Raw genomic sequence first — 14,924 nt, 5'->3', positions numbered from 1 at the left:
CATCGTGCGTCTTCCACATCGCCATCGAAAGGCAGCCACTAACTGACAGGTTGCAACACTATTTGACCGGTGTACCGCAAGAATCTCAGCGTCGGTGGTGGCATCTGGACCATGTGCACTCGTCCCAACATTGTTCCAAGTCGGATGGAAAGACGACGCGAATGGTTGCCTTCCTCGTTTCTGGAATTTGATTCGGTCGCACCTCCTTGTAAGTTTCAGCTGCGTCACCATTGTGGTGTCAAGGATTCAACGTTGAGAACCCCTTTGCCGTTGGATCTACACAGTAGCGCATCCACAATTCCAAAAAAGCGCTAGTTGTGTTGATCAAGTGACCGCACGAGTATCAAAAGCTTTGAAGTTATTGATTTTACATCCTGTTTGGCTTTTTCCCTTTTGATTGCTACGGGAATGCTGGGCGGTGAGAAGTTTGCAATTTACCCCAAATGTCATGCCCCTGGTGGGTCATTTCAAACAGACACACCCCGGTCTTCAACCTAATAGACGGTTAGGGGTTCCCCGGAGCCAAAACACGCCGTGGCACGAGTCTCAGCATCAACATTGGGTGCTCGGTTGCCTGCTTGTCGGTCGAGATTGGACATCAGAGATTGCGGAAGGAAGCTTACTCTGTGCAAGTTCGGTCCCAACTTCTTAGTGTAAGGCAGCAGCTCCTTCAAGGATGCTTTCTTGGTTCGTTCGTTGCCCAATTTCTCTAACTAGTCCTGAGGCAAGGGAGTAAGGACTCCATCTCTTGGGCGCCTCTCCTGTACCACCATCGTGAGCTGTCGACGCTCGTATGCACGGCTTTGTGCAGGAATTCCTGTTCCGTCGATGTTGAAAGAGACGCGGTGCTCTAGATGGCTATCTGCATTCGCATTTCGGGCGCCACAAGTCTCCAGCCTTCCCGCCGTCGACGGATGCCTGTCGACGCACCGTTCCAGCAGTCCAAAGTTCCCAAGTCCTTTGGATTCCTGAGCCCTTTGTCTCTCAGACGTCTTGACGCTAGGAAAAGGCAAACAGAAACAGACCAAAGTCCATGAAGGACTCTGTTTCGAAGGCGCTGGTCACTGGCTACGGTCCGGTGCATCCATTCCCTACGAGACGCTCACCATACGGGCACCGAAACGTTGACTTCCATCAGGCTAAGATTTCCGTAGCCTGACCCCTTTCCCCTCCGGCCCAGGTCCCTCTACTGCGATCCTCTTCTGCGCTTCTGTCTAAATCATGCTTGAAGTCGGAGGGCGAAACAATGAGGCTGAGAACACCCGTCTATGCAGCATATGGCCATTCTCAAACAACAGTGAATGTTCATCAAGAGTTCTCACGCTTTATGGCCAGACATGACACACATCGCATCTGGATCAAAGTGTTGGTCATTGCTCACTGAGCTCGTATGTCTGGATTCTCGATCCTGTCACTCGCTTTAAACTCGACATTCAATGCGGTTATCTCTCCGTCCGAGTTCCTCCTTGTCTCATCCAATCCCAGAGAACAGGGCTGCGTTGAGAATTCCACGGACATCTCACTTGGCAGGAAGCAGCACGTTCCCCAAGGCGAACACTGTCTCGTGTGGACCATGAGACAACAATTTCAAGGTGTCCAGAAGCCACAATCTTCTTTTCCTTGTTCTCGCTTACCACCTTATATTCTAGACAGGGGTGCGACACTCCGTCGAGAACATGCGGATAACTTTGTGATGATGGACGTCTTGCATCCGCCCAAGCACCTTAGCCAGAGGCTGAATACATTGACAAGACACCTCCCTTCCTGCGCATTTCGGGCGGCATGAAGCTTCATGGCGATGGGAGGAGGCACTTTCTCCGGCCCACAGTCAGCAGTGACGGCGTCAGCCAGGAGCACGAAAGCATGGACGGAGTGTATCATCTCGATAAGGACCTCTCCTGTGAAAGAAAGGTACTTTGCCCTTTTCCGCCCGCACTTCATCTTCGGTGCTACTACACCAGCGTATAGCTGTGTCCATACAGCGCCTGACAACGGTGATGCCTCAGGGATTCGGTGATCGAGTTCAAGTATTCTCGTCGGCGGTTCATGCGAAGAACATGGGACCGAGATACATAGGCGCGGGGGAAAGGGTTATTCATTGTTAGCTCAACCGCCAGCTTTTCACTGACCATGAATTTAGAATATCATGAATAGACACTAGACCACACAAAACTCATCAGGGCACACATGTGACGGGACGCTACGTGGGAAGGCTGCCTCAAATATGGAGCCGAGAAATGACCCTGGGAGAGCCTGTTTCAGCGGGCTAGAAAATGCTCGTGGGCGCGTGCATCCTCGTGTCGACACAAACCTTCGAGGCCCGTTTTGTCCTCGTGTTCTCCCGAGAGGCGGTCAAGGAGTATCTTTTCGCAGATCGAGCAATGGCACCAGCGGGGGCTGCAAAGTCCTAGAGCAGGAAAGTCCTAGGACTACTACGCTAGCCACATGAGCATGAAGCCGGCAGATCAAAAGCTAAAGCCATGTATGTTTTGATCGGAGAAACTCTCAAAGACGACGGGGGACAACGAGATCACAGATTCGGAAGAGGGATTGGTCGTCATCAACATGTGCGAAAGAGCTAGTAGACCGAATCCGATTACATACAGTCTGGACTCGCACGCAGCGGAGAGGCACTAGTGGTGGTAAAAGATACACCGATACTTGCAAGTTAGTATTAATGAAGTACCTATTACGCTGGCGGTGGTCAGTGGAGCTGGCCGAACGGCAAAGCAAGAAAGACGCGGATCAAATTTCGTTTTTTCATGAGTTATCGATCCAGAGTGGCTCGTTCGTAGCAAGGGGAAAACTACGAGGTACTGCACGTGTGTTCGCCAATCCGACCTTTCCTTCTCCCCTCGAGTATGTTTCTTTTTTTCCCTTCCCAGGAACAATCCAAACTGCATGCCGTTCGTCCAAAATCAAGGCGGATTCAACTCCAGCAGATGGTATGTAGCCTGACAACTCATCTCCATGGTATGTATGGTGGCAACCACTTGATCATTGCTCGAACCGAGCCGGAAACTGAAGCACGAAAATGGCGAAGGCGACTCTCGGAGTCTCGGGGACAGATCAATGCCATCTTCTAGTCTTCGATCCCTTTGACTCGTGTTTCTCTTGTGCTGGGCGACTGAGCAAATAAGAGAAATAACAACGCTTGTGGAGGTTTGTCAACTTGGCTGGGCTTGGTCTTGACTATGAAGAAGTAGGTGGTCCAAGGCAGGAGGCAAGGAGAGTCGTGAAGTTCTGCAGGTCCGCGGGCTCATCGTTGTCGTTGCCACGCATTGGATGGCGGGTACTTCTCCCCTTCAGTATGGTTGAGAGGAAGTTGGACCTTGTCAACGGCACCGAACTTAGGCTCCTCTCGCTCACATCTGTACCACTTTCCGCTATTGGCGGTCTCCGAGGTTAAAAATTACCAGTCGCTATCGGCGTCTTTCTGCATGCTGTGGACCAGTTATGGGCATTTCGTGTTGCCATCAACGTCTTCAATACATGGGTTTCGTTCCCTCTCTCGCGCGCGCGCGCGCTCTGTGGCTCCCGATCTGCGTGCTGCTTGAGTGGCTTCCGACAAACCTTGTCATAGCGATATACTTGGCGCATCTTGAAAGAATGTATCTCTCTTCGCAAGCAGGGTTTCGGGCACAACGTCCAGTGCAGGTAAATCGTAGAACAGCTGAAAGCGACTTCGTTTCTTCGAATCCAAGGACTCCGACCTTGGCTTCCGAGCGTCCATGTGCCTTGAAAATCAACCCTCTGACACGCCCTTGGCTCCTTTCTTCTTCTAAGAAGAATCTATCCCCCAGTTCTTCGGCCAGAGTTCCCAACGAAAAACACGTGCGATAAGATCTCTCCGTATTTTTCTAGGCTTGGAAGCTCAGAGACACAATCCAACACCCGACTGAGTCTGTTCGCGCAGATGATGGAACGGAAGTTAGATCGAAATTCTCTCCTGGCTGGACACGAAGGTTGTTCTTTGACAATACTCGAAAGGAAGGCAGAGATATTTCTCGAGCTCCTATTCTAGTTTCCCGCGAAGAGATATTGGTATATTGAGAGGATCTGTCCATAATATCGTTGTCAATGAACATAAAAAGCGCCGAAACCACATAATGACACACATGTACCCATGATTGAATGGCGTCAGCAGCCTTGGAATCGGGTGTAAGTTTCTCATGGCCGCCACTGTTGTCGGAAGCAGGCGCATCAGCAATATATTTGCTGACCGGGATCTCACGGTGGCTTGCCAGGCAGTGCCAGAAAGACGCATTAAGGTATTTGTGGAAAGATGCATTGTTGTTGAGATGCGGTATATTTCTGGAATGTGCTCTAGCAGTTTCAATCACTCGTGGAGAAAGGGCGAATTGTTGCTGGTTCCAGGGCCCAGGGTCCCACTTGCATATTGCAAAGTTCGGTAATCGTAGGAGATGGACGCCCATGTTGTCCATCAGGACGACGCACAAGACAAAGTGTTCATGGCAGTAGGCTTAGTGCACCAGCATCAGCGACCAACAGCCGAACGGATTCAGAATGTGGACGCCTGTCAGCAACTTCTCCAGCAAAGAAATACATCGTTGCAGCCGGGTGGCCGTCTTTAATGTGATGATCCCAGGAGCATGATGACAGAAGACAAGCAGCTTTGTGTCTCAGTGGCGATCGTTGCATTGTGTGTCTGTGTGTGCGTGTGTGGCATAGATAGTCGCAACCCACAAACATTGCATGAAGTTGCGCCTGGTTTGTAACTGCCTCCTGGAGCTCGTCCACCCGCGCTGACCTTGCGATCCTTGCTGGTGCCGCGCTTATCCCAGATGGCCACAACGACCGCATTCAGGGGCGTCAGGACCACCCCTGGACGGCGTCACTCGCTCCGTCGATCCACGAAGACGCTGATTAGGAGAGTCGTCAAGTTCACCCTAGGACGGTGGCGTCACTTACCTCGTCGTCGATCCACGAAAATGTCGATTAGGAGCGACACATTCGCTCCCGGGCCGCAGCGTCACTCGCTTCGTCGATCCACGAAAACGTCAAGGAGGAGCGATACAATCACTCCCATACGGCGGCGTTACTCGCTTCGTCGATCCACAAAAACCCCGACGAACTTCCGAATTCCGGTCGGATGATAAGTGCATTTAATGGTAGAGCTGCAGCAGCAAAGGGATCTAAATTGCCATTACCCACCAGTGCCAGCGGCTTGGGGTCAGCATTATGGCTGCCGGGTTCCAGGGGTTGCACATGTTTTGCCCTGAACGTGTGACCTTGGCCTGCCTCTAAAGATCCGGAAGATCCTGAGCTTCGTGGAAATGCTTCGTGGTCCTTGGAATAGGTTACTTCCCTACTCGTCCCCGTCCGGCACTCATCGACCGTATTTCACATGTCGAAACATCTGGCACTTTGCGCGGGCTGCACTTGACATATCCCTTCGGCACGCCTCCTGCATCTTGCACCAAATCTAAGGTTGTTGAAGAATGGCTGCTTTGTGAATCCGCCAGCAACCGGAACCTGTTGAATAGGCTCCTGTCTTTCAGTGCTTTAGCCCTTCGCCGCCTCTCCCATTGTTGGTGACTTGCAACATGAGAATTGACGGCGAAAGTGTCATCCTTGTACTGTCCTTGATAATTCTCAGCCTTTTTGGTAAGTGAACAGATACTTTTCCTCGTTTCGATGAGCTAGAGATGACTCCCAATATTGATGCATGGTGAGGCTTTCCGAGGCACGTAGTTGCAAAGTGGAGCGAATGTATCTCGCTGGTCAAGATAGTCACCATTGAAACGAACCGAATGAGGCTATTGTTTGTCATGCACACCATCGACTGGGTCGATATCGCTTGTTTACTTCTCTTTGAGGCAAGTACGGGCTCTGAGAGATGCAGTGCATCTAGTGGGAAGGGGGCATTTCGTCAGCCAATTCGCCACAAAGGTTTGCCTGCGATGGCTTTGTCGCTCGACTACCATACTAGGCTTCATCCGGTGAGGCTCGTTGTAGAATAATTCAGGTATTGCAAGACATAGAGTGCTTCGGCAGCTTTTCTGCGATTACAAAGGAGGCGGCTTCGCTCAAATGAGAGCAAATACGAAGGAGCCGCTAAGCAACTTGTCTCATTGCCTCTTCTTCGTTGCCGGAGCTTGGTTGTTGCGGGTGGATCTCGTCCCAAACATGGGCTTCAGCCTCAGCAGCACCCACAAAAACCCGAGAGCAATGGCGAGAATCGTCAGAGATTCGATTGACGATGAACTTGCTGCCTTGAGGTTCAAGACTGGCACCGAGATACGCTCTACTAGCCTTCCTGGAGCATCACCCTTGACTGGTGCTGGGTCCAGATGGTAGAACATGGTTCTAGGGCCGAACAATCCTTCAAAGCCCAGCTGAACTCTGTCAAAAGGATTGACGGGAAATTTGGTCCCGTCTTCAGCGGTGCAAGCCCAGAAGACAATAGGCCAAGGCATTTCGACTTCGGACGAGCTGCCGTTCTTTGGTTCCAGATATCGTAGATGTAGAGGTATGGTAACATCCCAGACTCCGTCAGCAGCTCCCGCTTCTCCAGTGCTGCCATTTGGTGCCTGGAGTTCGAGTAGCATCGTCGATCCCCATTTTTTGACAACATAATCTGGAGCCTCCAGATCCGTCTCGCCTGCAATAGAATGCAATTGTCCGACGTGATGTAGTCTTTGAAAAAGCGGATCGTTGCTGAGGAAGGCGTATTTGTCGGCAAAGATATGCGAGGGAAGAGTCAAATAGGTCTGCAATGCACAGACAGTCCCGGGGGGTCTATTCTTAGGCTCGGTCAGCGAGCCTGCCGAGGGAAAAGATATTCGTAAGTTCGGATGCAACCCGGTAGGCGTGTCAAACGAAACAGTATATTTCTGGAATTGTGCCTGATCTGGGCCAAAAGAATGATGGCGCGAAGGGAAACTGAAGAGTGTGGCTTTCGGATGATCATCTTCTCCGACGACGGTAAGAAAGCCAGATAGCTGAAGGTCCGAGGGTTCAGTTGCTGAGGACGCACTGAGGATACCAACCTCGACCCTGTCATCCTTTCTGGATTGCACATCGAGGTTCCACGCATCAAGAGTCGTGAAGTCGCCAATCGGATCGTAGAAAACAGGAGGCTGCTTTGACCAGAAAACGGTAAAGGTGAGAGCATGGGAGATGCTATCGTAATCAAAGTCCACCGAATCAGCAATGTTCATGAGCGACACCGTATGCAGACACTGCAGGTCGTTTTGTGCGCAAACAGCATGGTATATGTAAGCCACAAGATGTTTGAGCGAAGGGAGGAGAGAATAGTACTGAAGGGACGAAGTTTGAGCGAAGCGTTCTGATATCAATGGAGGGCTGATGAACGTTGCGTCTGGCGAGTCACATCGAAGCTGTTTCCCGAACACTCTGTGGAGGAGATTGCAGAGTCGATCGACCTGACCTTGGTGTAAAGGGGTGTATTGGATGTGTAAACCAGGGGAGATCCTTGAAAGAAACGGAGTCATAGTGTTGTAGGGATGTTCCGGTGCCCAACGAACATGAAGTTCATGGCATTCTCGCAAGTAATCGGCTATCTCTGCAGGCAGTTCTTCGAGACCCAAAGTCAAGCGTTCTTCTCGGGCTGCTTTCAATGCCCCCAGCAGAAGCTGTCGTTGGCGGACTTGAATATCAGCTGGATTGACAGCGCGACTGGGGTGAGTGACATATGTTGATCTCCTGCGCATGACTGGGGGACGTAGATGCCAGTATCGGCGTCTGTGCAAGTATTGACAATAATGTTTGCCTGCAATTGAACTGTCGGGCTTTGAAAACCTGGATCAAGTTGGTTGTTGAAGTTGTTTTGGTGTTCAAGGGTGTTGTGGACGAGAGACCAAATAGAGTTCGCGCTACCTTTATCGATAAGCGAAAGCACTGACGTCCACCTTTTGCACCTCGCAATTTGTGATTCTGGGAATTTGAACTTTACCATATCATTCTGGCCGCAGGCTGCTGGTCGCCGCAGTTGACCACCACCACCACCACCAATACTGTGAGCAGAAGAATAATCCTATAATCCTATAATCCTGCTAACCAACTCTCAGATCATCCCCTTGCGCTACCGGACAGGGCAACTCAACTTCCCCATCCCTGAGATGGCGCCCAACGTGTCCTCTTCCAGGACACAACTGTCTTACCCCCTCTACGCCGCCGACTTTGACCCTCTCAACCCAGATTTCCTGCTCGTCGGCGGAGGCGGAGGCTCATCATCGACCGGCGTTCCCAACAAAATCTCCCTCATCGACACGTCCCAACGGAACGAGTTGAAGGAGGTCATTGATATCGAACTTGCCAGCAATGAAGACTCCGTTACGAGTCTCGCGATTGCTGATTCGTCCGCCGCATCATTGACTGCGTTCGCTGGCATCAACAGCTCTGTTGCCGACCAGAATGCGGGAAGGAATGAGCATCTGAGATCGTTCAGGATTGGGCTGCCCGCACGGAAAAGGAGGGCTGATGGCAGCACCGTGGTTGGAGATGGAGAGAAACCGCTGGCTCCAGCCCAAGACTCACAGCCACTGGGCCGGACCGCATTATTCAGGTCTGCGACAACTACCAAAAACGACACATACCAGAGAGTTCTACGGTTTTCCCCTCCCCAGAAAACTGGCCAACCGCGACTCGCAGCTATCGCGTCTGGACTTGCACCAAACAACGAAGTGATAGTGTTCCGCCCAAATCCAAAACCTGCGCCGGATGATGAGGTTTCTCGCATCGAGCTTGGCAGTCGTGAGGCAGGGGACGTAGATTTGACAATGGAGGATGGCGAGAAGGGTGGCTACCTGCTTGCGTATTGTACGGATGACGAAGTGTTTCTGCAGCAGCTTCCGCCTTCGTCCAAACCCGATGTCCCGACCTCTCTTTTCCGGGCTTCTGAAATATCCAGGTCGCTGCCTCCCTCGCAGCGACCCAAATTTCGAGCTTTGCGCTTTCTAACCCCTCGCCATCTACTACTTCTCAGGAATCGACCGTCACGAACGGGGGCAGATCTATTAGTTCTTCGAATCAGTCAGGATTGTTCGCAAGCCCGCATCTCCCTGCGCAAACAGCTCAATAAATCTATCAAAGCGGCAGTTGGACTGGATGTGTGTGGCCTGACCGAGTCGGAGCAAGGCGAGAAGCAGTTCGCGATTGGAGTAGCAGGACAGTCTGGAGAGGACAGCTCGATAGAGGTGTTGGCGCTCGACTGCTCGCCGGAGGCTGGACTGGGATTTTTCAGATCATACGCATTCTTCAAAGCTGTCCATAATGGGCCTCTTACTCGACTTGTCTTCTCGAGCTTTATCGGACCAACCCTTCCCGTCACCAAATCAGTTGGACCTCAGTCCCTTCGCCTGGCCTCTGTAGGCGTTGACAAATGTGTCGTGGTCCATTACCTTCCTCTCCGTCCTTTCTCCGCAACCTCAGCCAAGACGCCACGATACGTGCTCATCCCTCCAGGCCGCTCCGAGGCGGTGCAGACATCATTCAGCGTTTTCTTCGCGCTTGTGGTCGTTGGCCTTGTTGCATTCCTTATGCAGGCATTCTGCGAGATCCGAGGCGTCGTACCGCCCATCCTCGGCGCCCCGGGTTGGCTGTCACCGCGCATGCGCGAACTTGTTGCCCGACCCTATATTTTCGCGGACAGGATAAGTTCCGCCGCATCAGATGTTCCTATCGCAGCACACAGTGCCACGGAGAAGCTCAAAACTTCCGCCGACGAAATGACCTCTACCCTCTCTTCTGCATTATCGTCAGCAACTGACTCACTAAAGAACCTTGTAGAGGAGAACTCCAACCTGGAAACCCCAAAAGCCATTATCGTGCGAGAGCAGCCTATGGGCGAAATCTCAACCGAAATTCTACAGTCGGATGCCGAGCTGCTAAAGCAGGAGACGCTGAAGAAATGGGAGCAACTCAGTGAGGCGCAGAAGAAGGGTTGGAAGCGCAGGTTGATCGACGCGGGCCACTGGGCAGAGCACCAGGGCGAGAATGTGCTGAAGGGCATCTTGTTTTCAGAGTTAGCCGGGGCCGTAGGGAATATGGTTGGTGGGGGATAAATGGATGATGTCGAAATGATCCCTCATTCGTGGTTTCCAGCAAGATCCGACGTATTTGAGACGATGAAGAGCGAATTTATGAATGTTGCGCTTGAGATTAGTCCTGCAGCCTATTTTCAAGTTCTAATATCTGGATATTTATACTCTATCGTCGTAAATGTCGTTACTTTTTTACCGTCCCATTCAGAGAGGCCACTTGCGAGTCGATGCCTCACGCCCTCAGCCCCCTCCAATAACCTCCTCAGTAGGTCTCGTCAGCGCTGATCCCATATGTGCCTCCAGCGGCATACCACGCGGCCATGACCAGATCGCACAGATCCTTGGCCTCGACATCCGTCAGGGGCAGATGATGGCCGCCCGCAAAATCCATCTGGAAGCAGTTGTCGCTCTCGCACATTTTCATCATCTCGACGCAGCCGGGCTTCACGTGGTCGTCCCTGCCCCATGCGTGCACGGTGGGGACGTGTCTGAGGAGGTCGTAGTCGTTCACGTCGACTTTTTCGGCGAGAGAGATGGGCGGGGACGGGCCCCCGATCATGACGCCGAACTTGAACTTCCAACGACTTTCTCCGAAATCCCGCTCCTGGATCTTCTGGCGCAGGAGCAAGCCGGGCACGAGACGGGCGCCCTGCGAGAAGCCTATGATGCCCGCGAATCCGTCGACGCCGCCGTTGGCTTCCATGGCGTCCAAGATGACGCGGTCCAGCGCCTCGACCTCCGCAAGCGGCGTCGCCTCCACGTCGCTTTCGCCCGCTTTGAACCGCCGGGTCACCCAGCGGTAAAAGGGCGCACAGGATGCGAACACGGGCAGCATGCCGAACCCCGCCGTGCCTTCGATCGGTGCCTGCGCGAACACGAACCGAAACTGCTTCTCCAGGTTCCAGATCAGCCGCCGCGACTGGATTTTGAAGACTGTGCTGTTGGATCCGCCGCCGTGAAGCATCAGGATGGCGGGGAGGAGCTTGCCGGTGTGCGAGTGGGTAGGACGTGTGGCCATGGTTTGGGGGTCGGACTTTGGGTTTGCCACAGGAAACTTGTCCTATCTTGTGGATTTGAAGAGAGCGAAGGCTGCCGATGTGTGGACAGTATGGACCAGACGCATGAGCTTGACAGCGCTGAATACAGGATCGTGATTTCTTGCCCCTTGAGGTCCTGGGATTTTGGTGAAATCTCTCCCCCTTTGCCGCTCTTTTTTTTTCACAATGACCGCTGGTACTGAATTTGTTGTCGGTGAGGCCCGATGCGTCTGCCAGACTTGAACTTACATTCACTAGGGATAAATTTGGTTCAATGGTATAATTTCTAGTTCGGTAGTCTATGTCTGATTTCTAGCTACGTATGAAATAGAAGAGTGAGAAGGAGTCGGGATGAAAAGATAGGGCGGAGTGGAAGCCGAGCCCCACACGTGATAAGGCTAGAAACGGCCCCCGACGAGGCTGGTGGGCTGAGTTCTTTGGCTTAGACTGGTGGACGCCTGGGTGCCAAAAATAGCGCTCGTGGAATAAGTACTGGGTAGAGGACTAGCGATGTTGCGAGAACACAGTTCTCTTGATTATACAGGTACGAGCCCTTTTGCTTTAATCCCAATATGCCCCAAATTGATTGCAACGGCACGGGCTGATACAAGATGAGGAGTTGCCATTCCACCCGACCATCTGCTCAGATCAGAAATGTCCCGCTGTTGGAATGGATTACGATGCCTGTCGCGTTGGCATCTTTCAGGCAGTAGAGATACGCCTCGGCCAGGTCTACAGGCTGGCCAACCTTCCCAGTGGGTATTTTGCTCTCATGGTTCGCAAAGAATTCCTTCTTGCCTTCCTCACCCATGCCCTGCCAGAGATCTGTCTCGATGACCCCGGGAGCGACACAGTTGACGCGGATGGGTGCCAAGTCAAAAGCCAACTGTCGTGCCAGACCATTCAAGCCAGCGCCAATGAGCGCTAGCATGGACCATCCTCCAGCAATTGGTTTTTCAGAGATGGACCCGCCGGTCAAGACGATGGAAGAGTGTCGATCCTTCTTCATGTACTTTGTTCCGATTTTGACAACCAGGACTGCGGCAATAGTTCGAACTTGGTTACATTTTTGCCACTTCTCAAGAGTAACCTCCTCGAGCGGGATCGTAGGCAGTCGGTCTCCGGCCATGTACACAATATGGTCAACCTCGCCCACGTTCTTGAACAGACCCTCGATATTGGCCTCGACATTGGGACTGGCTAGATCGCAAGCGAATCCTGAGACGCGGTCTTTGGCAGCTGGGTAGTCGCTGACAAGCTGGGCGCACACATCCTCGACCTTGGATGCTCGTGACGAGGAGAGGATGACTGTTGCGCCGAATTCGACAAGGGCCTGTGCAACACTGATGCCAACGCCCCCAGTGCCTCCGACCAAAAGGACACGCTGACCGGCAAGTTTGTTGGTGAACCGTGCAGGAGACATGGTGCAGGTGTTGTTTGATTCTAAGTGGGATCGCTCAAAGCTCGGTAGAGTGCTGTCGACCCTTTTCTTCTGCCTTCACCGCGGTGTTTGGGCAGGTGCTATACTGGTGGAGCGAGAAGGCTCGATGGGGGTTCCCAGTATTTATCCCTTTTCACATTTTCAGGAGGGCTGCTCGATCCTCGATATCCCCTTGCCGGCAGTCTCTTCTATCTCCGACATGACAATTATCTCCATGACAGGTCGTGCACTGGTCGCTGGTGAAATTCCATACTGGAGATTAGCGCTCGAGTAATGCACCTAGCGGGTGTTTCCCTTCTTTGCATACGTAGTACTTGGTACTTCAATGTCATTGGACTACTTCGTACTGATGCAGAAAGTGGAAGGACACGGAAAAACGCAAGTTCTGCATTAGGAAGTTGCGACTCGCCTCAGTCAACGTCATTATCGCCAACAGACTTTTGGCCTTTTTCTTCCAGCATTGAGCAACTATTATTGTGTGCTTGCGATGCTTAAGGCCGACGACGATTGATTTCGGCCACTGTCAATGCGGCGATAGTAAATGGCATACTCCGATCTGAAGATTTTTCGAAGTCATTTCTTCATCCGTCGGAGCAGATTCTATTCGTCGAGGACCACCCCCCTCTCTCTGCAACACATCTCAAGCGTCACTTTCCATCTATCCAAGGTACACTCTGAAGCGACGAAGGTAGCAAGACCAGGTCTCTCAGCCTTGAGGTGCTCAAATGATTGCCTTCACCATACTGACAGACTACCTCACCATACCATTCCCAGAAACGCTGGTGTCAAACCCTTTGGTGGAGACTTAAGATCTCACTTCGCAAGGAGGATCGAGCCCGGAGGCAATTCTCGGTCGCATATTGACGACACGTCAACTTGGCGTAGGTAAGGAGAAGGTAGATAGGGGGAACAACGTGTGCCTTGTCGTCTCATACAATGTCCGCCCTGAACACCAACGCGACGCCGTCGTCGCCTGCCGTGACAATCCTGTTTCCACCTCCGCCTTGTACAAACCCCAAAACACCTCCGCCCTCTCCCTCCCCTCTGTGGCCCTTCCATTCCTGGATGAACCCTTGTCCTGCCGCCGTCGTCCCACCCCTGACATCCCATCTCCTGACCACGCCATCCATACCTGCCGAGGTCAATATCCAACCACCCTTTTGCGGATTTCTGACGAATTCGACTTTGACGACCGCGTATTCTTCGTGCGCCTCTTTGATGTGTCTCCGCACGGCGAAGCGATGGGCCGTATCGAAGAGGGCGATTGATCCATCGACGCTTCCCGCGGCAAGGATGTTGAGGGGTGGGGAAGAGAAGGAGAGAGTCTCGACGCCGTCAGATTGAGCTTGTAAAGATGCTAGTATCTGTCCTGCCGAAGAAGCCTGCTGTTGTCTGCCGGCGCCTTTGGCGCCACTGTTCTTCTTGGTCTGATCAGCCGGTTGCGGCAGACCGACGACTTTGATGTTCCCATCCGCGCCGCCCACGGCCACCATTGACGGAGTGCATGCCACACTGTAAAGGCCGCCTTCAACCTCGAAGCGTTGGTCTGCGGTGGTGAACGAGATAACGGCTTGGCCGGCAGAGAAGACATCGCACACATACAGGCTGCCATCTTCCGACACCGTCGCGAGGAGCGAACCGTCTGGCGTCCACGCTCCCGCGGTACATGATGCAGTGTGGAGGTAAAACGCTTGTACGATCGTAAGCGGACTGGCTTTGTCCTCGGCATTAATCTGATAGACCCAAACGGAGCCGTCGTTGGCGCCGAGAGCGATTACGTTCTCATGGTCCTTATTAGGACAGGGGGCCACCCAGTTGATCTCTTCCACTTCGGCGGCCTCAGCGACAAATGTCCACTTCTTGGAGCCCGATGCTTCTGATGATTTCCATGCGCGTAGTTTCCCGTCAAGTCCGGCCGTTAGCACGTATTCACCTCGCGGGTATGTGAAGGCCACGGCATTGACCGAGTCGGTATGCCCGTCCAACTTTTGGAGGGGTTGGATGCCTTTCCTCTCGCCCTGAGGCTGGCCTGCGCCTTGAGCGGCAGGCGGTATAGATGCGTCGAAGAGATATGCGACGTCGTCGCCGCCGCCTGTTATCACGATGGATGGGTCCGTAGGATGTTGCGCGATGCAGAATATGCTGTCCGTGTGAGAGTCAAAATGGGCGGCGGAGTCGTTTTGCAGTTGGATTTCTTGTTCTTCTGCTTCCAGATCTTCGTCGTCTTCGTCATCCATAGGATGGTCACCGTCGTCATCTACTATTTCTTCAGCTGCTTCATCAGCGTCTAGCAGTCCATCATCTTCAGGTTCTATGTTATCGGGCGGCCGGGGGACGGGTTGAGGGTGGGACATGGTGGGCTGACAAGCGAGGGCTGTGTTGCGGGGAAAAGATGTGCCAACAGTACTCCAGCAAGAG

At 52.7% G+C, this 14,924-nt stretch overlaps 5 protein-coding genes across 5 annotated transcripts; 1 reads left to right on the top strand and 4 right to left on the bottom strand.

Annotated features, from left to right (window-relative positions):
- Positions 1–6,092: 6,092 nt before the first annotated feature.
- A1O5_04890 (uncharacterized protein) lies at positions 6,093–7,697 on the bottom strand (the record flags this gene model as incomplete). The annotated part of the gene is made up of 1 exon (XM_007745494.1): positions 6,093–7,697. One exon carries the CDS (start codon positions 7,695–7,697, stop codon positions 6,093–6,095), a length of 1,605 nt encoding a protein of 534 aa, XP_007743684.1.
- Positions 7,698–8,105: 408 nt separating this feature from the next.
- Positions 8,106–10,049, top strand: A1O5_04889 (uncharacterized protein; the record flags this gene model as incomplete). Its single annotated transcript, XM_007745493.1, has 1 exon — positions 8,106–10,049. The coding sequence occupies one exon, from the start codon at positions 8,106–8,108 to the stop codon at positions 10,047–10,049; it is 1,944 nt and encodes a 647-aa protein (XP_007743683.1).
- Positions 10,050–10,290: 241 nt separating this feature from the next.
- A1O5_04888 (uncharacterized protein) lies at positions 10,291–11,046 on the bottom strand (the record flags this gene model as incomplete). The annotated part of the gene is made up of 1 exon (XM_007745492.1): positions 10,291–11,046. The coding sequence occupies one exon, from the start codon at positions 11,044–11,046 to the stop codon at positions 10,291–10,293; it is 756 nt and encodes a 251-aa protein (XP_007743682.1).
- Positions 11,047–11,708: 662 nt separating this feature from the next.
- Positions 11,709–12,488, bottom strand: A1O5_04887 (uncharacterized protein; the record flags this gene model as incomplete). Its single annotated transcript, XM_007745491.1, has 1 exon — positions 11,709–12,488. One exon carries the CDS (start codon positions 12,486–12,488, stop codon positions 11,709–11,711), a length of 780 nt encoding a protein of 259 aa, XP_007743681.1.
- Positions 12,489–13,435: 947 nt separating this feature from the next.
- On the bottom strand, positions 13,436–14,860 carry A1O5_04886 (uncharacterized protein; the record flags this gene model as incomplete). Its single annotated transcript, XM_007745490.1, has 1 exon — positions 13,436–14,860. One exon carries the CDS (start codon positions 14,858–14,860, stop codon positions 13,436–13,438), a length of 1,425 nt encoding a protein of 474 aa, XP_007743680.1.
- Positions 14,861–14,924: the final 64 nt, after the last annotated feature.

This window comes from Cladophialophora psammophila, assembly GCF_000585535.1.
Source record: "Cladophialophora psammophila CBS 110553 chromosome Unknown aczJe-supercont1.6, whole genome shotgun sequence".
NCBI lineage: Eukaryota > Fungi > Ascomycota > Eurotiomycetes > Chaetothyriales > Herpotrichiellaceae > Cladophialophora > Cladophialophora psammophila.
This window is presented reverse-complemented; position numbering and strand designations above follow the sequence as displayed.